Source organism: Pristis pectinata, chromosome 1 (assembly GCF_009764475.1).
Source record: "Pristis pectinata isolate sPriPec2 chromosome 1, sPriPec2.1.pri, whole genome shotgun sequence".
Classification (NCBI taxonomy): domain Eukaryota; kingdom Metazoa; phylum Chordata; class Chondrichthyes; order Rhinopristiformes; family Pristidae; genus Pristis; species Pristis pectinata.
In genome coordinates, this window is record NC_067405.1 from 83,173,754 (window position 1) to 83,200,637 (window position 26,884).

The 26,884-nt window shown below is 44.1% G+C and overlaps 1 protein-coding gene across 1 annotated transcript in view; it reads right to left on the reverse strand.

The window, feature by feature from the left end:
- The window catches only part of ubr1 (ubiquitin protein ligase E3 component n-recognin 1), a 180,683-nt gene that overhangs the window by 77,358 nt on the left and 76,441 nt on the right, over positions 1-26,884 (reverse strand). The window contains exons 14-19 of the mRNA XM_052030365.1: positions 21,808-21,936; positions 15,253-15,445; positions 9,677-9,738; positions 7,724-7,834; positions 5,867-5,932; positions 3,965-4,066 (exon numbers count right to left, since the gene is read on the reverse strand). Coding sequence (XP_051886325.1) covers positions 3,965-4,066; positions 5,867-5,932; positions 7,724-7,834; positions 9,677-9,738; positions 15,253-15,445; positions 21,808-21,936 — 663 coding nt within the window. The remainder of the gene's footprint in view (positions 1-3,964; positions 4,067-5,866; positions 5,933-7,723; positions 7,835-9,676; positions 9,739-15,252; positions 15,446-21,807; positions 21,937-26,884) is intronic.

Here is a 26,884-nt window from a genome sequence, read left to right on the forward strand (position 1 = left end):
ATCGGTGCCAAGCTGCCGAGCCTCTCGCGCAGTCTTTCCAGGACTGCGACGGGTTGTTCCTCTTGCCCCCAAAGGGCAGGTATTAACTCCCCTGGGACGACCAGGGCGCACCGTACATGAGTTCAGCTGACGAAGCATGGAGATCTTCCTTGGGGGCAGTGCGTATGCCGAGCAGGACCCAAGGCAGTTCGTCGACCCAGTTAGGACCTTTCAGGTGGGCCATCAGGGCTGATTTCAGATGGTGGTAGAAACGTTCTACCAACCCGTTTGATTGAGGGTGGTAGGCCGTGGTGGTGTGCAGCTGCGTCCCTAGCATGTTCACTAATGCAGACCATAGGCTGGAGGTAAACTGGGTGCACCTGTCTGAAGTGATGTGGGCCGGAACACCAAAACACAAGATCCAAGTTGTGAGCAGCGCCCGGGCGCAGGAATCAGTCATGATGTCGGATAGAGGGGTTGCCTCTAGCCACCTCGTGAACCGGTCCACAATGGTGAGGATTATCAGGCTCCTCTTGAAACTGGCAGGGGACCAACGAGGTCGACATGGATGTGGTCGAACCTTCTACAGGTAGGCTCGAACTGCTGTGGTGGGACCTTGGTCTGTCGTTGGATATTTGATGTCTGGCAGTGCGGACAAGTCCTGGCCCACTCAGTGACTTGTTTGCACAGGCCGTGCCAGACGAACTTGCTGGCGACCAGTTGGATAGTTGATCTGATGGATGGGTGCGCCAACCCGTGTACCGAGTCGAAAACACGTTTCCGCCAGGCTGCAGAAACTGTAGGGCGGGGCTGACCTGTTGCGACGTCGCAAAGGAGGGTCTGCTGACCTGGACCGACTAAGAAATCTTGGAGCTGCAGACCCGAGACTGCGGTTCTGTAGCTAGGCAGCTTGTTGTCGGCTTGCTGTGCGTCAGCCAGGGCCGTGTAGTCTACACCCAGGGACAGGCTGTGGATGGTCGGTCTGGAAAGTGCGTCAGCAACGACATTGTCCTTTCCGGAGACACGTTGGGTATCCGTTGTGAATTCGGAAATGTAGGACAAATGTTGCTGCTGACGAGCTGACCAGGGATCAGAGGCCTTGGAGAAGGCGAAAGACAAAGGCTTATGGTCAGTGAAAGCGGTGAAAGGCCTGCCTTCTAAAAATTACCGGAAATGCCGGACCGCCAGGTACAGCGCTAGGAGTTCCCGATCAAAAGCGCTGTATTTCAGTTCGGGTGGTCTAAGGTGCCTGCTGAAAAACGCCAAGGGTTGCCAATGGCTTTCGATTAGTTGTTCCAGTACCCCACCGACTGCGGTGTTGGATGCGTCTGCCGTGAGGGTGGTTGGGTCGTCTGTCCTAGGGTGTACCAGCATTATGGTGTCTGCCAGGGCGTCCTTGGCCTTAACAAAGGCAGCTGCGGCCTTGTCGTTCCAGGTGATGTCCTTGCCCTTGCCAGACATCAGCGAGAACAAAGGGCGCACGATACGGGCTGCTGCAGGGATGAACCGATGGTAAAAATTGACCATCCCCAGGAATTCTTGCAGGCCTTTGACCGTGTTGGGACGGGCAAAATGGCGAATAGCGTCTACCTTGGTGGGTAGGGGTGTTGTTCCTTCGCTGGTGATTCTGTGGCCGAGGAAATCAATAGAGTCGAGTCCGAATTGGCATTGGCCGGGTTCATAGTGAGACCGAAATCACTGAGACGGGAGTACAGTTGGTGGAGGTGGGGAAGGTGTTCTTGGCAGTCACGGCTGGCGATTAGTATGTCATCTAAATAAATGAACACGAAGTCCAGGTCGCGGCCTACCACGTCCATCAGCCACTGGAAGGTCTGCACGGTGTTCTTAAGGCCGAACTGCGTTTGAAGGAATTCGAAGAGGCCGAATGGAGTGATAAGCGCAGTTTTGGGGACGTCGTCAGGGTGGACCGGGATTTGCTGGTATCCCTGGACGAGGTTCACCTTGGAGAAGACGTGGGCCCTGTGTAGGTTCGCTGCGAAGTCCTGGATGTGAGGGACGGGGTAGCGGTCTGGGGTGGTGGCGCAATTCAGCCTGCGGTAGTCGCCGCAGGGCCTCCACCTGCCGGTGGCTTTGGAGACCATGTGCAGGGGGGAGGCCCAGGGGCTGTCTGACTTGCGAACGATTCCCAGCTACTCCATGTGGCGGAACTCTTCCTTTGCCAGGCGGAGCTTGTCTGGAGGTAGTCGTCGTGCTCGGGCATGAAGGGGTGGCCCTGTGGTAATGATGTGATGCTGCACCCTGTGTTTGGGCATCGAATTTGTAAACTGAGGTGCCAAAACCGATGGGAACTCGGCTAGGAGCTTGGTGAACTTGTTGCCAGACAGGGAAACTAAGTCCAGGCGCGGGGCTGGTAGGCTGGCTTCTCCCAGGGAGCAGGTTTGGAAAGTTCTGGAGTGCACTAGCCGCTTCCCTCGCAGGTTGACTAACAGGCTGTGGGCCCGAAGGAAATCGGCTCCCAGGAGTGGCTGGGCGACGGCGGCAAGGGTAAAGTTCCAGGTAAAACGGCTGTCGCCGAATTGTAATTGAACTGTACAGGTTCCGAAAGTTCGTATCATTGTGCCATTTGCAGCTTTGAATGCGGGACCCTGTTGCCTGCTATGAGTGTCGCGGCTGGTCAGGGGCAAAACACTGACCTCTGCTCCAGTATCGACGATGAAATGATATCCAGACTGCTTGTCCCAAAAAATAGGAGGCTGTGTTGGTGGCCAGCTGCCGTAGCCATCAGAGGCGGCTGGCCCTGGCGTTTCCCTGAAACTTGCAGGGTAGGTGGCATTGACGGGCCTCTGCACCCCACCTCCAATGGTAGAAACACAGCTGGTCACCAGTGTCATCGTCTGTTTCTGGGGTGTGGTCGCTTGGTTGCTGGGACTGGTTTAGGAAGGCGTTGGGCCCGTGGTCTGGCAATTTGGCCGACAGATGACCCGCTCTCGTGCTTGGCCTTCCACAGGACATCTGCCCAGACGGCTACCCCATGTGGGTTGCTGAAATCGGCGTCGGCCAACAGCAGGTGAATGTCGTCGGGTAGTTGTTCGAGGAAGGCCTGTTCAAACATCAGGCAGGGCTTGTGTCCCTCAGCCAAGGCCAGCATCTCGTTCATCAGGGCCGATGGGGATCTGTCCCCCAGGCCGTCGAGATGAAGCAGGCGGGTGGCGTGCTCAAGACGGGAGAGGCCGTAGGTCCGAATAAGAAGGTCTTTGAAAGCCGGGTACTTGCCTTCCTCCGGAGGAGACTGGATGAAGTCTCCGACCTGGGCGGGTGTCTCCTGGTCCAGGGAGCTGACCACGTGGTAGTACCATGTGGAGTCGGAGATGATCTGCCGAAGTTGGAATTGTGCTTCGGCCTGGTGGAACCAGACGCGGGGCCGAAGCATCCAAAAGGTGGCAGCTTGAGTGCCACTGCGTTGGCTGCTGCGTTGTCGTCCATTGTGTGGGTCCAAAATCCGTTTGGACCGTCGGGGTCACCAATGTAGCGGCTGCTACCGTGATGCGAAAGTAAGACACTAGTCGATGAATTGCAGAACAAAACTGATTTATTTTCCACCCTTGCGTGGGCCTTTTAAGAGGAACGGTTCCCGCCCACTGAAAATGGAAATGACGTATGTGCTACATCATCAAACTTTTCCCGCACGCAGGTTCTCCCTGTTGCTTGGGGAAGACGAAGGCCCAACGCCATCTTGGGCCTCGCCGCTACGACGACGCGCCACTTGACCGCCGAGCTAGTTTGCTTGCTCGGACAGTGGGTCGCTACACGTATATCTTTAAGGCGGAGATGGATAAGTACCTGATAAGGGGGTGAAAGGTCACCAGGCATCAGTGGGAATATAGAGATAAGGTCACATTCAGATTAATCATGACCTTATTGAACAGTAGAGCAGGGTTGAGTGTCCAAGTAACCTACTCCTGCTCCTAATTTGTATGTGTGTACATTTGTAGCTACAACAGATCTGCAGATACTTAGATCTTACCTTACTTCGAGCAACTGCAGGCTTAGAAAAGACTTCAAATAATTCGTATCTATTCAGTACAAATATTAGGAACCGATTTGGATCCATAATAGAGGCGGCAATCTGCAACATAAAAGTAGTTTTCACTTTGGTGCCATGGCACTCTGGCAGTCAACACCCATTGTTTATATTGTCTGTGTCCAGCAATATAATTTCTCAAGATACTGGACAAACAATTCCTAGTTTAATTTAGACAGTAGTAGGAATCCCAACAATCCAAAAGAACACCTTAAAATCTACTGTATCAGATTCCATTCCACACAGCATCAAATCCATGTGATACAAAATGTCTTATCAGGAGTTATGTTGCAACTTTATGCTGCTGCAAAGTTAGCAGCTCAGCAAACCCTTCCATTCGTATCAATGAAGAAAACAGGTGCTTTAAATTAATCCAACTCAACCCCAAACCATTCTTCATCCATTGTACATGCATTTTTATAATGTAGCTTTTGAAGATAATTTAGAAGAAAGATGCAGAATCAACCATAGTATTCTACTCTATACTGGATAGGCCTAAGTCCCACATTATATAGTTATTGGACCTCTTGGTAATTACCGAATCTATACATCCTTCCCAGCAGCTGGTGGTAAAAAGTTGGTGACCTAGTAGCGAAACAGCACTTTAATTGTTTCTAAACCCTAACCATCTCCACGAAGAACTATTCTCCTTCTCATAGCACCTTCCCATGCTAACGCAGGGATACAACATCTATACTTACACTTCGTCTCTTCCCACCAAAGGATACAAACAGTTCTTTCAGGCAAACCAGCAGTTCAGTGGTGTTGCTTTCAATTTAATGCATTATCTTTGGTGCAAATAACAGTCTCCCTTACACTGGAGAAACCAAATGCAGATTGGTGACCGTGTTGCAGAATATCTCAATTCACTCTGCAAGGGTGACTTAGAACTTCCAGTTGCCTGACAAGTTAAGTCTCCATCCCACTCCGACCTGCATCTCTAGTTTCCTAACTGTTCCAACAAGGCCCAACGTAAACTCATGAACAGCACCTGATCCTCTGTCCAACCCCAAGGACTAGACATTCAATTTCGGACAACCAGCCTTTCATGTTTGTTTCATAAATGGCCAGCTGATGCAAGGTCAATATGTGATACTGACTCAGATTTTCAGTCTCCACTAATTCTACCTGTCCTGCTGAATATTTCCAGCATTGTCTTTTATTCTAGACTTCCAGAAACTGCTGTTTCGTATCTCACAGTTCCGCGTATTTCTTTCCTCTCTTCTCTGCTCTCAGTCATCTCCCTTTGATTATACCTCTTCCAGACAAATCAGCTATTATTAACAAACATTCATCACCCTCTCCCAGATGACACCAACAGCATTTGTTCCATCAGATTCTCTTGCTCTTCACTCTATCAAAGATGTTTTGCCTCCATTCTCTCCACCCCTCCCGTTTCTTTGCAACTTAAAACACATTTGTCTTCTCACTTATCCAGTCTGGTAAAGATCACCCAACTCAAAGTCCACTTCTCTCCCCACAGATGTTGCTGATCTGCTGAGTAATTCCAGCATTCTCTTTTCATTTCAGATTTCCAGCATCCGCAGTTTTTTTTTGCTTTTTCTCACAGGTCCTTAACCTCTGAAGTATCTCGGCTCCCTCCAACTCCTGAATCAATCCTGTCACATCTACTGTCTTCTTTTATTCCTATTCTTCTTGAACATCTTGTATCCAAGTATATTTATACACACTCCTGCACTTTAACCAGGTTCTGTTACCACAACATATGGTTCTTGTGACTCAAGCACATGCAATTCATCCACCATATTTAGCAAATACAGGTAAATTGCCTTATTGAATAAATGGGAATATTCATATTTATAGCTTGTAAGTGACAAACAGTACCTGTAACATGATTATGTCTTTGTCAAACATCTCTTCCCTCCATTTTACATTTCGGTAGTAATGCACCTTGAAGGGAAATGAACATCAGTAACCACTGTGTTCTCCATTAACATTTGTGCACATTGGAACAGCAATTTAAAATAATCAGCCATATTACACTGATATTTTAACTAATTGAAGAAAATCACTATACATCTTCATAAATGATATAAGTTTTACTACATTAACCTTGCGCTGTAATATAGGTTTAGCAAAGCCCTATTTTGCTTTGAAGTTTTGTTGTATTCATTTTCAGTTTACATACATTAATCACCTGGAACTCCAAACTTCCCACTGGTGACAGCTCCCAAATGAAAATTTGAATTAAAACAATTCCTGAACCTCTGAGACATTCACAGATCATTAAGATTATATCCATTTTGTTACTAGATATTTTGAGGGTTGAAGTATATCCCAATAATAAAAAGCAGAACTAGACAAGATTTACTGCATTTCAATTTGTTTAAATTTACCACCAAACTTGCCAAATTAAAATTGAAAAGAATTTTGTTTGCAAGTTGTAATATGATGCAGTTGCCTTCTTTGATCTCTTCATTCTCAGATCTCCATGGTTTCACACCTCAAAAGTGACCTCTACCTCTCTTGCTCCTGGGAACCAAGTGATCGGGTTCCATTTGTAAATTCCTCAGAAGTACTCCCAAGATTAGAAACAGACTGTAGTGGAATAATGAACATACACCCACATGTGGCCAAGTTACAACTTCCTTACTCACTTTATTTTCTTGTGCAAATAGGGTCTACAATCTGAAATGGTCAGTAACAATTTTTTCACACAAGTAACTCAGGGATCTGTACTGGGACCCTTGCTCTTTGTGATTTTTATAAACGACCTGGATGAGGAAGTGGATGGGTGGGTTAGTAAGTTTGCGGATGACACAAAGGTTGGGGGTGTTGTGGATAGTTTGGAGGGCTGTCAGAGGTTACAGAGGGACATAGATAGGATGCAAAGTTGGGCTGAGAAGTGGCAGATGCAGTTCAACCCAGATAAGTGTGAAGTGGTTCATTTTGGTAGGTCAAATATAATGGCAGAATATAGTATTAATGGTAGGACTCTTGGCAGTGTGGAGGATCAGAGGGATCTTGGGGTCCGAGTCCATAGGACGCTCAAAGCAGCTGCGCAGGTTGACTCTGTAGTTAAGGCGGCATATGGTGTATTGTGCTTCATCAATCAGGGAATTGAATTTAGGAGCTGAGAGGTCTTGTTGCAGCTATATAGGTCCCTGGTCAGACCCCACTTGGAGTACTATGCTAAGTTCTGGTCACCTCACTACAGGCAGGATGTGGAAGCCATAGAAAGGGTACACAGGAGATTTACAAGGATGCTGCCTGGAATGCGGAGCATGCCTAATGAAGCAGGCTGAGTGAACTCGGCCTTTTCTCCTTAGAGCGATGGAGGATGAGAGGGGGACCTGATAGAGGTACATAAGATGATGAGAGGTATTGACCGGGTAGATAGTCAGAGGTTTTTCCCCAGGGCTGAAATGGTGGCCACAAGAGGACATAAGTTTAAGGTGCTGGGGAGTAGGTATAGGGGAGATGTCAGGGGTAAGTTCTTTTACTCAGAGAGTGGTGAGTGCGTGGAATGGGCTGCCGGCAATGGCGGTGGAGGCTGATACGATAGAGTCTTTCAAGAGACTGTTAGACAGGTACATGGAGCTGAGAAAAATAGAGGGCTATGGGTAAGCCTAGTAATTTCTAGGGTAGGGACATGTTCAGCACAGTTTTGTGGGCCGAAGGGCCTGAATTGTGCTGTAGTTTCTCTATGTTCTATGTAACAAGTCAACACTTGTACAATACCTGATTTACTAAGGAAAATCCATTTCTTCTCCACATTTCAGCTGAGACTTGAGACATCAGCACCAAGCATCGCAATGGGTAGTCCATCAGCTTTTCAACATGAAATTCCGACTGCAAGAATTGGTATATTAAGTAGTCATCATCGCCCAAGAACATGCTTCAAGATCCAACTTTTGTAAATGTGATACCATTCTACCAACTGTCCCACTAGTGCCAACATGAACAATATCAACGGTGTGCAAGTTTACATTCATACAACTTCTCCAAACATTTTAATGAATACAAGTTCATGACTCAAAAAAGGCTTAGAAAAAATGGCCAAAACATGCTAGAAACTTTGAAGTTGTGGTACATGGAATTGTTTGTCTAAGCTCAGTTTCTATAGCAAGTGCAGTTACAAAAACAGGGAAGCAAAAACAGTTGCACTTTATACTTTAAAGAAGACATTCAAAAATAAGTACCAAATCTATCATGATTAAATGTAGAAATTTTGCAACCATAAAACCAGGTTTAACGTGCATCATTTAATAAAAGCACAAAAAGTCACCAAAGATTTAATAAAATGATTTGATAAGGCATTTAGTTTGCTTACTTAAAAAAAAATTCAGATCTAAACATTACTAGCAAAGCCAGCATAGATCACCCATCCCTATACAATGTGGAGAAGCTGGTAATAAGCCAGCAGCTTCAACTGCTGATGAAGATGTGGTGAAGGTGCTCCCTCAATGCTGTTGGGGAGGGAGTTCCAGGACTTAGACTCAATGACAATGAAGGAAGGCATTATAATTCCAAATCAGAGAGCCTAGAGGGAAAGCTGCAGATAGTGGTGTTCCCATGCATCTGCTGCCCTTGTCCTTCTCGGTGCAGAAGTTTCAGGTTTTGGGAGACGCTGTCAAAATAGAATAGGCACATAACTGCAGTACATTATGTAGGTGATACACACTGCAGACACGGTGCATTGGCTGTGGAGGGAATGAATATATAGGGAGGAGGATAGGATAGTAATCAGATAGGTTGGTTTTGTGCTTGGTTGTGTAGAATTTCTCCAGAGTTCTTGGAGGTCCCATCAACCAGGCAGCTAAAGAGTATTCAAATTTCAGACTTGTGCCTTGCAAGTGAATGGAAAGGTGGTGAGTCACTTGTTATGCAACATTCAATCACAATCTTCAGGATGTTGATGGTGCAGGATTCAAGATAGTAATGGCATTGAATGACAAGCATAGATATTTAGATGTCCTGTTGTTGGGGATGGTCACTATCTGGCTCTTTTGTTGCACGGATGTTACTTGGTACTTATCAACCAATGCCTGAAAGTTGTTCATGTCTTGCTGCAGGATTGCAATTACTGCTTTACTTGTTGAGGATTACAGATGGAATTGAACATTGTGCAATTATCACAAACACGTCTATTTCTGAAATGATGGAAGGAAAGTCTTTGACGCAACAGTAGATGTTTGGGCCTCGGACACCACTGGAGTGTTTTATCCTTGATGTCCATTGATTTGGTTTTCCCAGGGTTCCTTCATGCCACACTCAGTTGAATACTGCCTTGATGTCAAGGACAGTCACTCTCATCTCACCTCTACAATTCAGTGCTTTGGTCCAACACAACAGTGGGTGTCCTCAGTGTGAAGATGGGACTTAGTCTTCACAAGGACTGCACAGTTGTCACTTCTATCAGGAACAGATGCTTCTGCCACAGGTAGTGTGGCAAGGACAGGCACATCAGATGCATGTGAGCAAGCTGCTGATTTCACCACGTTATATAATTTGAAACCTTCCCCTTTATCAACCAGGGCATTTTTGTTTGAGAGGATGGATTCAGAGACAAACCCTGCCAGTGCATCAAGTTGGGAAGTTGTAAAACATTTTCAAATTTCCTGGTGTCCAGCATAAATATCAATCCAAAATAAATGACAGAATTATAGATAATGGACATTGCTCTTTACTTACTGATGGCACAAACTCCTCGAGCTTGTTAATTGCTCCACTCTTGCTTAGGTGTACATGTAAACCTAAAACACAAAGCAATGCGTAAGGACCCAAAGACGAGTTGTTGTGAACATCAAAGCAGGCAAAGCTATGAGAAGGCACCTTTGTACCCTATTAGACTATGTCAGTTTGATTATAGTTGATTTCTAGATTTTAGTTGACCAAATAATACACAATACCCAACATGTTGCTGATATAATATGTAGGGTGCTTAAGTTATTGGACTGGTTTCTAGAGGACTGGGTTGATGATTCAGAGACGGAAGTCTGAATCTCACAAATGGCAGCTGAGGAATTTAAACTTCTCAATACTCATTACACCTGGAATCAAAATCTAGCATCAGTGATATTGTACAAAAATAAAATCTGTTCTACCATTACTTATTTTGTCTGGCTTGTACGCAATTCCAGACCCATCAACGTGGGTACTCTTAACTGCCCTCTCAAATGGCCTACCAAGCCACCAAGTTTCATTTTTGTCACCATCTTCTCATCCTTAATAATCTCACTGAAACATATAAAACTGTCTCGACTGGGTGGAGGCAGGGAGGAAGCGTTCTCTGGTTGGGAAGTCTAAAGTTAAGAATCAGTGCCTCAGACTCAGGGAAGACCATTTAGGACTGAGGAACAATTTCCTCTTGCAGTGGGTGGTGAACCTCTGGGATTTTCTACGCTGGTGGGCTGTGAAGGCCCAGTCATTGATTGACTGGATTAAAACTGAAATTAATGTATTTCTGGGTATTAAAGGAATTAAGGGATAGCAAGGAAAACGGAGTTTGAGGTAGAAGATCAGCCATGACCTTCTTGAATGGCAGAACAGGTTTGAGGGGTTGAATGGTAAATTGGTTTATTATTGTCACATGTACCGAGGTACAGTGAAAAACTTTGTTTTGCATGTCATCAGTACAGATCATTTTATCACATCAATACATTGAGGTGGTACAAGGGAAAAGCAATAACAGAACACAGAATATAGTGTTACAGTTACAGAGAAAGAGCAGTGCAGATAGACACAAGATGCAAGGCCGTGACGAGTTAGATTGTGAGGTCAAGAGTTCATCTTATTGTACAAGAGATATGCTCAATAGGCTCATAACTAGCAGGATAGAAGCGGTCCTTGAGCCTAGTGGTACTTGCTTTCAGGTTTTTGCATCTTCTGTCTAATGGAGTGGGGAGGTGGGGGGTGGTGGTGGTGGTGGGAGGGGAAGGAGAGAGAAAGCCTGGGGTGGGAGGGGTCTTTGATTACATTGACTACTTTACCAAGGCAGCGAGAAGTATAGACGGAGCGTTACATACCAGCAACAAAAGAAACACACCAAGTCATATGTAAGTGTTAGAAACTATTTTATTAATAACTACTTATAAGAAAAATAAAAACAAAAATGGTAGAATGTTAGAAGTAAAAATGTTAGATATCAAACATTAACCCCAAAAATTAAACCCGAAGTGTGTGTGTGGCAAATTCCCAAATTCCAAGCCCAGGAATAGTTCTCACAGTTCAGTTCAGCAAGCCATAAGGTGAAACGCGAGCAGAGGCTTCTGCAAAACCATCGCTGACTGAAGAGAAGATGTAGAGAGGAAAAAAGAGAGAAATTACAAAACCCAAATGTTCCACGATGGAACCCATATGACACCTCGGTCACTGATGATCTTCACTGCTTTGTTCCAAAGTATCTGCCACCCCAAAGGCATTTGAGACGTGGCCGTCCACACAAATACCCGTTTCCTTCTACAGGTTAATAACAAAGTGGACTCCACTGGATTATTCCAAAAATCCATATGTGGATTGTAGTGACAGACACAGTTACTGTTTTTCATCCATCGATACAGAGACCAGCAGGCAGGGTGTCTCTCTCCCTCTCTCTCTTCTCTGACTGACTGTTCCAAAATGTCAGCACATCGTTATTTCCTGTTGTTGTTGTAATCACACCACACACACACATACTACTGTGCTATGTCTTAAAGGGACATTCACCAAATAGTAACGTAATCCGTAACAAGAGTCACTGGAGGGGAGGCTGGTTTTTGTGATGTGCTGTGCTGTGTCCACAGTTCCCTGCAGTTTCTTGCAGTCTCGGTCAGAGCCATACCAAGCCATGATGCATCTGGATAGGATGCTTTCTATGGTACATCTATAAAAATTGGTGAGCGTCAACAGGGACATGCTAAATTTCTTTAGCCTCCTGAGGAAGTAGAAGCGCTTGTGCACTTTCTTGGCCATGGCATCTACGTAATTGGACCAGGACAGGTGCTGTTTACTCCTAGGAACTTAAAGCTCTCAACCATCTCAACCTCAGCACCATTGATGTAGACAGGTGCATGTGTACTGTCCCACTTCCTGAAATCAATGACCAGCTCTTTTGTTTTGCTGACATTGAGAGAAAGGTTGTTGTCATGATACCAAACCATGAGGCTCTCTATCTCCTTCCTGTACTCCAACTCATCATTATTTGAGACTCAGCCCACCACAATGGTGTCATCTGCAAACTTGTAGACGGAGTTAGAGCAGAATCTGTCCAAGCAGTCGTGAGTGTATAGAGAGTAAAGTAGGGGGCTGAGTCTTGTGGGGCACCATTGTTGAGAATAATTGTGGTGGGGGTGTTGCTGTCTTTCCTCACTGATTGCAGTCTGTTGGGCAGGAGGTCAAGTATCCAGATGCAAAGGGAGGTGTTGAATCCCAGGTCGAGGAATTTGGAGATGAGTTTGCTTGGAATTATGGTATTGAAGGCAGAGCTGTAGTCAATAAATAGTAGTCTGACATTGGTGCCTTTATTATCCACATGCTCCAAAAATGAATATAGGGCCAGGGAGATGGCATCCACTGTAGACTTGTTTCAGCAGTAGACAAATTGCAGTGGGTCGAGGTTGCCTGAGAGGCCAGAGTTAACGTGTGCCATGACCAGCCTCTCAAAGCACTTCATGATGGTGGATGTCCGAGTCACTGGGAGATAGTCATTGAGGCATGTTACCTTATCTTTCTTGGGTACCAGGATGATAGTGGTCTTCTTAAAGCAAATGGGAACCTCAGATTGAAGTAGGGAGAGGTTAAAAATGTCTGCAAATATCCCCGCCAGCTAATATGTGCAGGATCCAAGGATATGGCTGGGGACTCCATCTGGGCCAGATGCTTTCTGCAGGTTCACCCTCTGGAAGATTGATCTGATGTCTGCCACTGTTACTATGGGTACAGGTGCATTGGAGGCTATCAGGGCGGGTGGTAACATTCCATTCCCCTTCTGTTCAAAACGTGCATAGAATGCGTTAAGCTCATCGGGAAGGGATGCAATGCTGCTCAACTTTGTGTTGTAGCCCATTATAGCACGTATGCCCTGTCACAACTGACAGCTGGTCTGGGACTTGATTTTGGACTGGTATTGTCTCTTGGCATTCCTGAGAGCTTTACAAAGGTCATATCTCGATTTCTTGTATGGAACAGGATCACACGATTTGAATGCCACAGACCTGGTCTTCAACAGGGAGTGGATCTCCTGGTTCATCCATGGTTTCTGATTTGGGAACACCCAGACTGACCTCTCCAGAATGGTTTACTAGCTGCTCCTATGGGTAACGTTCTCATGTTCTAATTGGAGGTGGTGTGGTAAGTCACCTTCATGAACCACTGCAGTCCTATTGGTGGTGACAATGCTGCTAGGTAGGGAGTTCCGGATTTAGACCTAGTGGAGATGAAGGAATTGTGATATTTTTCCAACTTGGCTAAAATCTTGCAGGTGGTGGTATTTCCACATGCCTGCTGCCCTTGTCATTCTAATTGGGAGAGGTTATAGGTATGAGAGGTACTGTCAAAGAAGTCTCAGCATGTAATTTCAGCACATTTGTAGATGGTACATTGTGTGTAAGTGAAGGGAATGAATGCTCAGGGGGTGATTAGGGATGAACAGTAAATGCTGGCCTGGCCAGTGATGTCCACACCCCATGAATAAATTAATCAATATCACTCCAACCAGTGCCAGCAGCTATAATCCTGTAACAGCCACTCTCTCCCCCCAATGAACACCAGTTGGGCAAAACACAGGGAAAAGCAAAATCTCGAATCTGGTGTGCATTTTCCCATATTTTAAAGGGCATTATAATATTGGACATACAAAGGGCATTATTATATGCGCACCATCACACTTGATTATAATCCCTTTGATTAAATTGCCACTTTGTCAATTTCCTGGTATTAAGTACTGAATGCTGCCATGATTTAGTACAAATCATACAGAGAACTTCAGAAAACAAAATGTACACTGGTGTAAAACTGCTTCCATAACTTCAAAAAAAAACAAAGTGCTATCTTAGTTTGCATCATAAATATTTGTGGATTAGACTGCTGCCTTGCAATTACTTCCACGTACTCCATGTTATTGAGATTTATGTAAATTATTTACATATCTACATATTATTTATACCTTGAATCCTTATACCCATACCATACTGAAAGCGTAAAAATATAAAGGCACTCACAGTGCCTGTAACTAATACACTAGTTTAAAAAAAAATAAACTAGTCTTTCCAAACTGATCTATATCTCAAAATACCAGAATTCATACTTGGTTACATTTTCAAATCAAGGGTTCAGTCTTCCTTCACAAGCACAGTCCATGAAGATGATATGAGCCACGTAAAAGGTTCCAAGTGTTCTGGTCTCTGGTGAGTTGCTGATCTCAGCCAAGATATAGTGCTAGGTTGAAACTCATCTAATTGCTTTGGGAAAAGGGAAAAGTCTGGAGAAAAAGCTCAACTAGGATACTCCTTTAAAATTCATTGAGAAATGTAAGATTAAGAGGGGTGCCAAGTGGGGAAGATACCACTAAGAATCAGCTTTAAATAGCAATTTTGAGAAGTCAGTAGAGGTGGTGTTGGCTGTTCAGTGTTTTGTTAATTATAAAGGAGCCTCTCCCCATCCCACATTTGATGTGCAGCTGTCCTTTAGGAGAGAATATTCGTAATGCCAATAAAAAAAACAGTATGTTTGCTTTGTAACACTCACTAGACAGCTGTATTTGCCTATCACCTAAACTACCCTATTGCATTTCCCTTTGTAGTGTTTTCTGGAAAAGGTCCAGGGAGCAACAACTTAGAGAGACATGACCATAAATTGGTTGTATAGGCTGGAAATAGAAAAGCAAAAACAAACAAATTCAATATATGGGCATTTTTCACCCAAGGATTGGGGCAATAGCATTATTTGTATTAATTACCTTGTTAATGCATATAATGGGTTTAAATAATTAAAAATATTGATGCCATCATAATCTCCTGTTGAATTGATTACATAATTAACATAAACACCACCAATTTACTTGCATAATAAGAGCACACATAGAATAACATGGTGGGTTGCCTCAACAAATCAGGGTTTAGGTTAATGGTTTCCATTGTAAAGAGGCACAGTGTATTTTAATCCATGCTACTGGGAACTAGATAGTCTCCCTCACTCTGCTACCATATCACAATATTATCCAGGATACTCAATCTTGCTGCACTCAAGTCATTCCTTTTATGAAGCCAGTGAGGCAATTTCCTTAAACCAACCTGCAAGGAGCCTGGATAGGGGAAGGTGAATACTGACAGACTCTCGAGATACCAAATAGCGTTTCAAGCTGATGGAGTGACCACACATAGTCAGAGTGTTGTACTGCTTCCTTGCATTGCGTTGACTGCACTCATTAGAACACTGGGACAAAACACGGTGGCACTCCTTGTAGGCTCGAAGAAGAACTTGCTCCTGCACGTATACATAAGAAATAATATAAATAGGAGAAGGAGTAAGCCTTCCAGCTCATTAGAGTCTGCTCTGCTATTTCATATAATTTTTTATCTCAAATCTACTTTCCCCTTCTACCCCCATAAATTCCATAGAACCATAGAACAGTACAGCACAATACAGGCCCTTCGGCCCACCATATTGTGCCGACCCTTAAACCACGCCTAAGATTATCTAACCCCTTCCTCCCACATATCCGTCTATTTCAAATTCCTCCATATGCTTATCTAACAACCTCTTGAATTTGACCAACGTATCAGCCTCCACCACCACTGCAGGTAGCACATTCCATGCCCTCTCTGGGTAAAAAACCTCCCTCTAATATCTCCCTTGAACTTCCCACCCATTACTTTAAAGCCATGCCCTCTTGTATTGAGCATTGGTGCCCTGGGAAAGCAGTGCTGGCTGTCTACTCTATCTATTCCTCTTAATATTTTGTATACCTCATTAATGTCTCCCCTCATCCTCCTTCTCTCCAAAGAGTAAAGCCCTAGCTCCTTTAGTCTCTCCTCATAATCCATACTCTCCAAACCAGGCAGCATCCTGATAAATCTCTTCTGCACCATTTCCGACACTTACACATCCTTCCTATAATGAGGCGACCAGAAATGGACACAGTTCTCCAAGTGTGGTCTAACCAGAGTTTTGTAGAGCTGCATCTTTACCTCGCGGCTCTTAAACTCGATCCCACGACCTATGAAAGCTAATATCCCATAAGCTTTCTTAACTACCCTATCCACCTGTGAGGCAACTTTCAGTGATCTGTGGCTATGAACCCCAGATCCCTCTGCTCCTCCACATTACCCAGAATCCTGCCATTAGCCTTGTGCTCTGCCTTGGAGTTTGTCCTTCCAAAGTGTACCACTTCACACTTCTCCGGATTGAACTCCATCTGCCACTTGTCAGGCCTGCTCTGCATCCTATCAATATCCCTCTGTAAGCTTCGACAGCCCTCCACACTATCCACAACACCACTGACCTTTGTGTCGTCTGCAAAATTGCTAACCCACCCTTCTGCCCCCTCATCCAAGTCATTAATAAATATCACGAAAAGTAGAGGTCCCAGTACAGATCCTTTCGGGACACCGCTAGTCACAGCCCTCCAATCTGAATGCACTCCCTCCACCACAACGTTTACTTTTGAATGAAAATTTTTTTAAGGGAATGAAACCAATTATTGAAAGACTGATTGTTTAAACTGCAAGTGTCATAAGGAGTTACCAGACAACAGCTGCATCTTTACAGCCCAGCTATAAATATTTTTAAGAGAGACTCTTCACTGGGAGAAAGCTGCATTTGTATACTACTTTTCACAACTTCATTAGGTCCTAAAACATCCAATGAAGTATTATAATGCACAAAATGTGCCATTATAATTTGGGTACTGAAAGTCTCACAGCAAGCAATCTGCTAATGACCAGATCATCTTCAGAGACACTGGCTGAGGGATAGATATTGGTCAGGAAACTGGGATAACTGCCCTGCTCAGAAGAAGTCTCCTCAATTCTGAACATCCCCCTCATCCTTTCCTGAATTCCTGCCTTGGGTCATCTGCAAACCCGTGGACTCATGTTGAAGCTGTTATATATCTAAAGGAGCACTGTCCCCAATAGTAGCTCTTAGGAATCACCAAAGTAAAGCTCCCTTGTCAACATCTCACCAGTATGAACTGTTGTGAACTGCTGTGAACTGCTTTCAGGCGCTTGGATAATTTTGTACCTAGGCTTCCATTGTCTCTTTAAATCCATGGGTGTTACGTAAAATATTCAGCACAAAGAATATTTTGCCTAACTGGTCCATAGTAGCCTCACACTCCTCTTCATCCCATTTGTCCGATTCGAACAAAACCCTCTATTGCCATCTACCTTATGTGCTTATTAGGTTTCCCTTAAAAACGTCAATTTAATTTGGCTCACCATTAACTCTAGTAAGTTGCACATTCCTACCATTCTCTGGATAGAGACATTGCTTAAGAGTTGCCTATCTGATTTCTAGGGGACTATTGATTTACTTTTCCCTGCAAACTAGGGAAAAATCCACTCTCTCAAAACACTATGAGGTCACCCCTTCAGCTTTCACTTTTCAGGAGCAAAAGAAATTGGCCTTTAAGTCCTTCTCACATAGGTTCAGTCTTCTATTTTTGGTTCAATTCTTTTTATTATTTACAGCATGGTAACAGGCCCTTCTGGCCCAACAAGTCCACGCTGCCCATTTTAAACCCAAATTAACCTACCCGTACATCTTTTTGCAATGTGGGAGGAAACCGGAGCACCCGGAGGAAACCCACGCAGACACGGGAGAATGTACAAACTCCTTACAGACAGCGACGGGAATTGAACCCCGATCACTGGCGCTGTAATAGCGTCACTCTAACCGCTACGTTACCGTGCTGCCCTGTATATTTTTGTTGTGTCTTCTCCAGTGCCTATCTTCATTAGAATAGGGCAAAGGAACAATGCACAAGATATGGCTAAACAAGATTCAGTGTAGGTTTAGCAAAGCTTTGGTGACTCTCAATTCAGTTCCTCTATAAATGTGTTTCTTTTGTACTTGTTGCAACTTTATCATGTCACAACTTTCAGCGATTTGGTATTTGCAGTCCAGATCCCTTAGCTCTTCTACCCCATTTAGATTATCTTGAAGCATTGCATGATCTCATTTACATGCCTAGTTTGCAAGCTTATACATGCCTTCTTTGTTGGGAGTCCTCCTAGATAAGCCTTCCAATTTAGTTTTATCTTAATATATATTAAGATAAACTGGAAGCAACAATCCAAGCACATCTCCTCGAGACCCTGTCTCCCACAATGAACTACATTTTAATCTCTGTTTTTCTGTCTTTGCAGCTAGTGAGCTATCATCTTGTTACTATTCCACTAACTAGGATCCATGGTGACTTGGTAGATTGAGTTCAAAACTGGCTTGGCCATAGAGAATAGTGGTGGAGGGGTGTTACTCTGACTGGAGGCCTGTGACCAGTGGTGTTCCACACAGATCAGTGCTGGAACTTTTGTTATGATATATATCATCATAGGTCACAAGGCCTGTTCTTGTGCTGTACTGATCATATAAGTGATTTGGACAAAAATGTAGGTGGGGCAATTTGTAAATTTGCAGACGATACCAAAAGTTGGCAGACTTGTGGATAGTGAGGAAGATTGTCAAAAGTTACAGCAGGATATAGACTAGTTGGAAATGTGGGCAGAAAAATGGCAGACGGAGATTAATCTGGACAAGGGTGAGGTGTTGCGCTGTGGAAGGTCAAATGCAAGAGTATACAGTAAATGGCAGGATCCTCAGGAGCATTGATGTACAAAGGGATCTTGGGGTGCAGGTCCATAGCTTTCTGAAAGTGGGAACACAAGTAGACAGGGTGGTAAAGGAGGTATACAGCATACTTCTTGCCATCAGTTGGGCCGCTAAGTATAAAAGTCAGGAAGTCATGTTGCAGCTGTATAAAACTTTGGTCAGGCCACATTTGGGGTATTGTGTCCAGTTCTGGTCACCACACTACAGGAAGGATGTGAAGGCTTTGGTATTGCTATTGGTTTATCGTCACTTGTACCAAAGTACAGTGAAAAACTTGTCTTGCATACCGATCGTACAGGTCAATTCATCACATAGTGCAGTTACATTGAGTTAGTACAGAGTGCATTGATGTAGTACAGGTAAAAACAGTAACAGTACAGAGTAAAGTGTCACAGCTACAGAGAGAGTGCAGTAACAGAATGCGAAGAGATTCACCAGGATGCTGCCTGGATTAGAGAGTATTAGCAATAACGAGAGGTTGGGCAAACTTGGATTGTTTTCTTTGGAGCATCAGAGGCTGAGAGGTGACCTGATAGAAGTTTATAAAATTATGAGAGGCAAAGACAGGGTAGAGTCAGAGTCTTTTTCCTCAGGGTGGAAATGTCAAATACTAGAGGGCATAGGTTTAATGCGAGAGGGGAAAGCTTAAAGGAAGTTTACGAGGCAAGTTTTTTTTTTGGAAACACAGAGTTGCAGGTGCCTGGGATGTGCTGCCAGGGGAGGTGGTGGAAGCAGATACAACAGGAATGTTTAAGAGGGTTTTAGACAGGCTCATAAACAGGCAGAGAATGGAAGGATATAGATCATGTGCAGCTAGATGTGCAGTTTAGATTGGCGTCATGGTCGGCACAGGCATCATGGGCTAAAGTGTTGTACTGTTCTGTGTTTAAACACAAAACCTATCCAGAAATAATGTCCAACCGGGGATTACTGAGGAACGAGGCAGTTTTATATTTGCCTTTATGAAGTTGAAAACAATAAGTTATCTATATTGGATATAGGAGTGGTAAGAAATAAACTGAATTTAGTAAGCTTGCAGTATCCTAAATCCAGTGATATCTCTAGGTTCACTCAAATTATTGGGAGGCAACAACCTAAATTGATCAGATTTAGCTTAGCGGTAGCTTAGCAGTTAGCGCGACGCTATTACAGCGCCAGCGATTGGGGTTCGATTCCCGTCGCTGTCTATAAGGAGTTTGTACATTCTCCCGTGTCTGTGTGGGTTTCCTCCAGGTGCTCCGGTTTCCTCCCACATTCTAAAGACGTACGGGTAGGTTAATTCGGGGTTTAAAATGGGCAGCGCGGACTCGTTGGGCTGAAAGGGCCTGTTACCATGCTGTAAATAAAATTTAAAAATTTAAAATTTAAGATTGATCAAATCAGTGCCAATGGTAAATCTCTTCCAATCCTCCAAGTGGAGACCTCAGTGGATGGCAAGTATGATTTTTCCCTCTCAAGAACAACCTGGAAATTTCCACTGGAAATTTCTGAGGGTTGTGACAGGACTTCATCATCTGTCTGATTTGGGAGATCTGGTCTGGAATAACTTCAATGGGCTAACTGACACCACTCACAAGGACAACATTCCAACAATTCCTAATTGTCCGAAGTTTTTAAACTGGCTGTAAGCAACTTTGGAATATTATGAAGTTGTGAAAGGTATGACAAATGTATATTTCCATTCTATTTCTTTCAAGGAACCAAAAATCTAATCTCCCTTTTACAATGATGAGAGTGGGAGGAGTGTGCAAGGAAGTTAAAAGAATTCTCCTGGCAATGACTACACAAGTCTTACAATGGACATATGGTGCCATAATAAAACTACATTAAATATTACAAAGCAACAAACAAGAAGCTGGAGGAACTCAGCGGGTCAGGCAGCATCTATGGAGGGAAATAGTTGATGTTCTGAGCCGAAACCCTTCATCTGGACATTGGTTTAAGGTGGGAGGAAGGAGCTTTAAAGGGGATTTGTGGGGAATTGTTTTTTTTTAAAAAACATTGAGAGTCATTGATATCTACCTGCTGGAGGTGGTAGAATTAGATACAATCACTATGCCTAAGAGATATTTCGACAGATATAAGCAAGGCATAGAGGATGTGGTCCCAACATGGCCAACTGGGATTAGTGCAGATGGGCAAAAAAGATCAGCATGGACGTGGCTATGCTACTCTATGTTGGAAATTAGCAAACATTATGTGGTCGCCACACTAACCCCAACCTTTCCTTTTGTTCTTTCTGCCTCACCTTTTTCTTTCCAACTTCAAACTTGTCTCAAGTTCTGATTTTTCCTGATTCTGCTTAAGGATCACCAACTGAAGTGTTAATTGTTTCTCTCTCCACAGATGCTGCCTGTCCTACAGAGCACTTGCAGCATTTTGCATTTTCATCTCCATGTTGGTGTCAAATATTCCCCTGATCAACTAATTTCCCTCTTCTGGTAAAATTCCAAAATGATCGGAAGATCTAATAATGGAGAGTTCCCAGCTCAGAAGTACCTCTTTACAACCACTGCAGACCAACTCCAAAATGTAAAGCAAACAAAATCTGCAACAATGTATGTCAGATTTGCATAGTACGAGGGCAAAAAACAGAACATAGACCACCTTTTATATAAAGTTGACTATTGATTGACATGGCCTGTTAGAATAGCACAGCTATCCAGTCCAGTTTGTGAAGAGCTAAACAATGAGAGAAATTCTAAAGGCAGGCTCTCAAACAACTAGAGCTGTGCTTTACTGTTTATGTACTCTCTACCTTCTAGCCTCTGCTTAATCTAATCTCAGGGTTCAGAACATGTCATTAATTAGCTTTACTGCAGCAGATGGGGCTTTGAACATACATTATGTCTACCTATCTGTATTCTACAATGAATAGCTGATGCAGACACAGAGCTTGTTCAGTCCTGAATGGAGATAAACAGGTTACAGTTATGTTTTTTTCTTTCAACTGCTGTAGCATGGTAAACTGGAAAGCTTATTTACACATAGAAAGGCAAAATCACAGTACTTACATCAGATGCACACCATTCCTGAATCATGGACAGAATACATTTTAGATGCATTTGCACAGTGAATGCTGGCTCCCATTCCGGCTCTATCTCAAGGTGCTGCCCAATCTGGCGACTCACTGGCTCCATATTCTGCAAACAGAGCATAAAATGAACCGTTTCACTTTTTGCCCCACAAAGAATCAATTCCTTCAACATATGCATCCTTCTGGTTACTGCATTCAAACAGAGCAAATGTACTGACAAACAAAATGACAATCTGTTCTTTCTTAATCTTGGATCACATTGATCAGGCTAAATATTAACAAGTTTACAAAGTTGATTTTGTTATTCTTGGAACTGAGTAGAAAATGTGAATAACCATCTGAAGTTACAACTCTATCCCACTGTAAGGTATATTTTTTTAATATCACCCAGGATATCAGTGCAGTCAGTAAAAGAACAAATACTCCTGTCCTATTAAATTGTCAAACAGGGTTTCTGTAATCAAGTAAGCAGGCTGGGAAGGTCTTCTTGACTTGTTGCTCCAAATGGAAAGTTTTCCAAAACAAAGGGACCAAAAGCCTGTTCCTAAAGCAATTAATCTCCGCAGGAAATAAGGAAAGAGATAATAGCTTTAGAAACACATCTGGTCAAAAAGCTAAATTTGGTTACTTATAATAATATGTCTGACAGGTACAAATAACACTGATTGATTGGTTGAATTAAAGGAAAGTTTTATTATGATCACTTACTGACCAGAGGCAAGGGTCTCATATCTGGATGTTCAGAAGGTAATAGCAAAATGCTTGAAGATTTGTCATGAAAATCTATGATGTGTAACCTTAGATGATATAGCTCACGTGATTATGCTTTGCTATAATCACTGTACAAGTTGCGATTGTTAAGTCATCCTGAACTCTGTAGCTGAGCGATTTTCTTGCATACACCGAAATAAACCAGTGAACAAAGGAAACCACTGTGGAGTGCAGAGGGTGACCAACCTCCACAACACCTCCGCTTGTATTTTTTTTAATGAACACTTCACCTCCATCAAATTTTGATTTGATAGTTGACAAAATAACATTACTTTCTAGAAATCCCTCAGCCTCAAGCTTCCTTATAGAGTCATACAGCAGCGAAGCAGGGCATTCGGCCCATCACATCCACGCCGACCAGTGAACACCCATCTGTATTAACCCTAACTGCCAGCATTTGGCCTATAGCCTTCCCCAACTAGGTGACGCAACTGCTCGCCTAGACACTTAAATGTTATCGGTAACTCTGTTTCCACCACTCCCTCCTGCAGTATATTCCAGGTACTCACCAATCTCTACGTGAAAAAGGTTCCCCTCAGATCCCCTCTTAATCTCTTACCCCTTACCCCAAATCCATGGTAAGGGGAAAACATTCATGCAGTCTACCAGCTATTTTATATACCTCAGTCATGTCCCCTTTTCACCTCCTCCGCTCGAAGGAAAACAGACCTAACCTCACTGGCCAGTCCTCATAACTAAAACACTCCATCCTAGGCAACATCCTGGTAAACCTCCTCTGCGCTCCTTCCAACACTATCACATTCTTCCCACAGTGTGCTGACCGAACTGCACACAGAACTCCAGCTGAGGTCTGACCAATGTTTTCTGAAGTTGGAGCATAACCTCCCTGCTCTTGTATTCCATGTCCTGACTCACGAAGGCCAGTTTAAACTCCTTTTATCACTTCTCAGCCTATTTCACTAACACATTAATATCACCCTGTATCTTCAGACTACCCTCCACGCCGTCAACAACTCCACAAATCTTAGTGTCAGCTGCGAGCTTACTGATCATGCCTCCTACATCCACATCATTCACGTATATAACAAACAGCAAAGGTCCCAGCACCAATCCCTGAGGAACACCGCTAGTCATAAACATCCAGTCACAAAACCACCTCTTTACCATCACCCTCCATCTCCTTTTGACAAGTCAATTCTGGATCCAATTTGCCAACTTGCTCTGGATCCCATGCACCTTAACCTTTTGGACCAGTCTACCATCTGTGACCTCGAAGGCCTTACTGATGTAAACCACATCTACTGCACTGGCCACATCAATACACTTTGTTACCTCCTAAAAAAAAAATTCAATCAGATTGGTCAAACAGGATCTGCCCTTGAAAAAGCCATACTGGTCATCTCTGATTGGTCCCTACCTTTCCAAGTGATCATTACTCCTGTCCCTCAGAATTTTCTCTAATAACTTCCCTACTACTGATGTTAAGCTCACAGTTCTGCAATTGCTGGAGTTTTCCCTACTGCCCTTCTTGAAAAGGAGGGCCACATTAGCCACCCTCCAGTCACCTAGTACATCACTTGTAGCCAGCAAAGATTTAAAAATCTCAGTCAGAGCCACAGCAATCTCTTTCCTGGTCTTCCATAGCAGCCTGGGACAAATCATGCAAACCAGCCTCCCCTCCATTGACTCAATCTGCACTTCCAGTTGCCTAAAGAAAGCAGCCAACATAATCAAAGATCCCTCCCACCCCAGTCATTCTCTTTTCTCCCTCTCCCATTGGGGAGAAGAGCTGGAGAGCATGAACCACGAAGCTCAAGGACAGCTTCTATCCCACTGTTATTCAGAATCTTGAAAGGGCCTTTCACACACTAAAAGACAAACTCTTGACCTCCCAATCTACCTCACTGTGGCCCTTGCATTTTATTTGTCTATCTGCACTGCACTTTCTCTGTAACTGCAACACTTTATTCCGCATTCTGGTTTCTTTTTACAACATGTAATTATGAATGGAATGAGCAGTCTGGATGGCACAGAAAACAAAAGCTTTTCACTGCATCTCAGTACATGTGGCAATAATAAAGCAATACCAATCTTATCCTGGGGATTTATCCACCCCTTAAGCCCACTATGGCATCGAGTACCTCCTCTTTATGGAGACTTGCACTAGAATCTCACCTTCCCCTTCACCAAGTTCTCCAACTACAAATTCATTTCCTTTGTGAAGACTGATGAAAAGTATTGATTTTGGATCTCACCTATACGTTCCGGCATCACGCAAATTGACCTCGTTGATCCTAATGGGCCCTACTCTTGCCCTGGTTATTATTTTGTTCTTAATGTACTAAAATACCTTCAGATTTACCTTAATCCTGTAATATTCCATGACCCCTCTTTGCCTTCCTAACTCCCTTTTTAATTGTCTCCCTATACTTTGTCTTCTCTTGAGGGCCTCCCGTATCGGTAGTTCTCCTGTCATATGCTTCCTTTTTTCTCTTTATCCAATGCCTGATATCCTCTGGCATCCAGGTTCCCTGCACTTGTTATGTAGTCACCATCTCCAAAATGTCTGCCCCTGACACACCCTCCACAAAGATTCATTCCCCAAGATAGGTTCCAGTAATACTCCTTCCTTTGTTGGTCTATCCCCACACTGTGTCAAAAGACTCTCCTGGACATGCCTCAAAAATTCTGCCCCTTCTGAGCCAGAATTAACTCAATTCCAGTTAATAGTTGGAAAATTGAAATTCCCTAGTACTATAACTATATTTTTGTTACATTTCTCTGGTATTTGCCTACATATATGTTTCCCTCTCTCCTGCTGCTTGTTGGGAGATCAGTAACACACATTCAGGAAAGTGACAACACCCTTTTTTAGAAACATAGAAAACCTGCAGCACAATTCAGGCTCTTCAGCCCACAAAGCTGCACCGAACATGTCCCCACAAACCCATAGCCCTCTATTTTTCTCAGTTCCATGTACCTATCTAAAAGTCTCTCAAAAGAGCCTATCGTATCCGCTTCCATCACCGTTGCCAGCAGCCCATTCCACGCACTCACCACTCTCCAAGTAAAAAACTTACCCCTGACATCTCCTCTATACCTACTCCCCAGCACCTTAAACCTATGTCCTCTTGTGGCAACCATTTCAGCCCTGAAAGCTTCTGACTATCAACACGATCAATGCCCCTCATCATCTTATACACCTCTATCAGGTCCCCCTCATCCTCCGTCGCTCCAAGGAGAAAAGGCCGAGTTCCCTCAACCTGTTTTCATAAGGCATGCTCCCCAATCTCTACCTAATTGATTTGTTCCTAATCTCTACCCATATGGCCTCATTTGAGGAGCCTTCTTGGATATTCTCCCTCAGTACCATAGAACCATACAGCACAAAACAGGCCCTTCGGCCCACCACGTTGTGCCGTCCATCAGACCACCCTCACACTACCTAACCCCTTCCTCCTGCATATCCCTCTATCTCACATTCCTCCATATGCCTATCCAACAAGCTCTTGAACCTGTTCAATGTATCTGCCTCCACCACCACCCCAGGCAGTGCATTCCATGCACCAACCACTCTCTGGGTGAAAAACCTCCCTCTGACATCTCCCCTGAACCTCCCACCCATAACCTTAAAGCCATGACCTCTCGTCTTGAGCATTGGTGCCCTGGGAAGGAGGCGCTGACTGTCTACTCTATCTATTCCTCTCAATATTTTATATACCTCTATCATGTCTCCTCTCATCCTCCTCCTTTCCAGTGAATAAAGCCCTAGCACCTCAAGCCTCTCCTCATATTCAATACTCTCCAATCCAGGCAGCATCCTGGTAAATCTCCTCTGCACCCTCTCCAATGCCTCCACATCCTTACTGAAGAAATGCATGCCACCTTTTCCTTTACAGACACCAACCCCCCACCATCACATAAAAAGACTGTACCCCAGGATATTGAATTGACAGTCCTGCCCATCTTTGAACCACATCTCATTGATGGCAACAATACTGTGTTAATTAAAGCTTTGCGTTCTTCTACCTTAGAGTCAGTATGGGTGGAAGTGAGGAACAAGAAAGGAGCAGTTACTCTACTGGGAGTATAGGCCCGCCTGCATCCCCCCCCCCCCCCCCGCTGGTAGCAGCAGGGATACTGAGGAGCAGATTGCGAGGCAGATTTTGGAAAGGTGCAAGAATAACAGGGTTGTTATCATGGGAGACTTCAACTTCCCAAATATTGATTGGCACCTGCTTAGTACCAAAGGGTTAGACAGGGCAGAGTTTAAGTGTGTCCAGGACGGATTCCCGTCACAGTATGTTGACAGGCCGACTAGA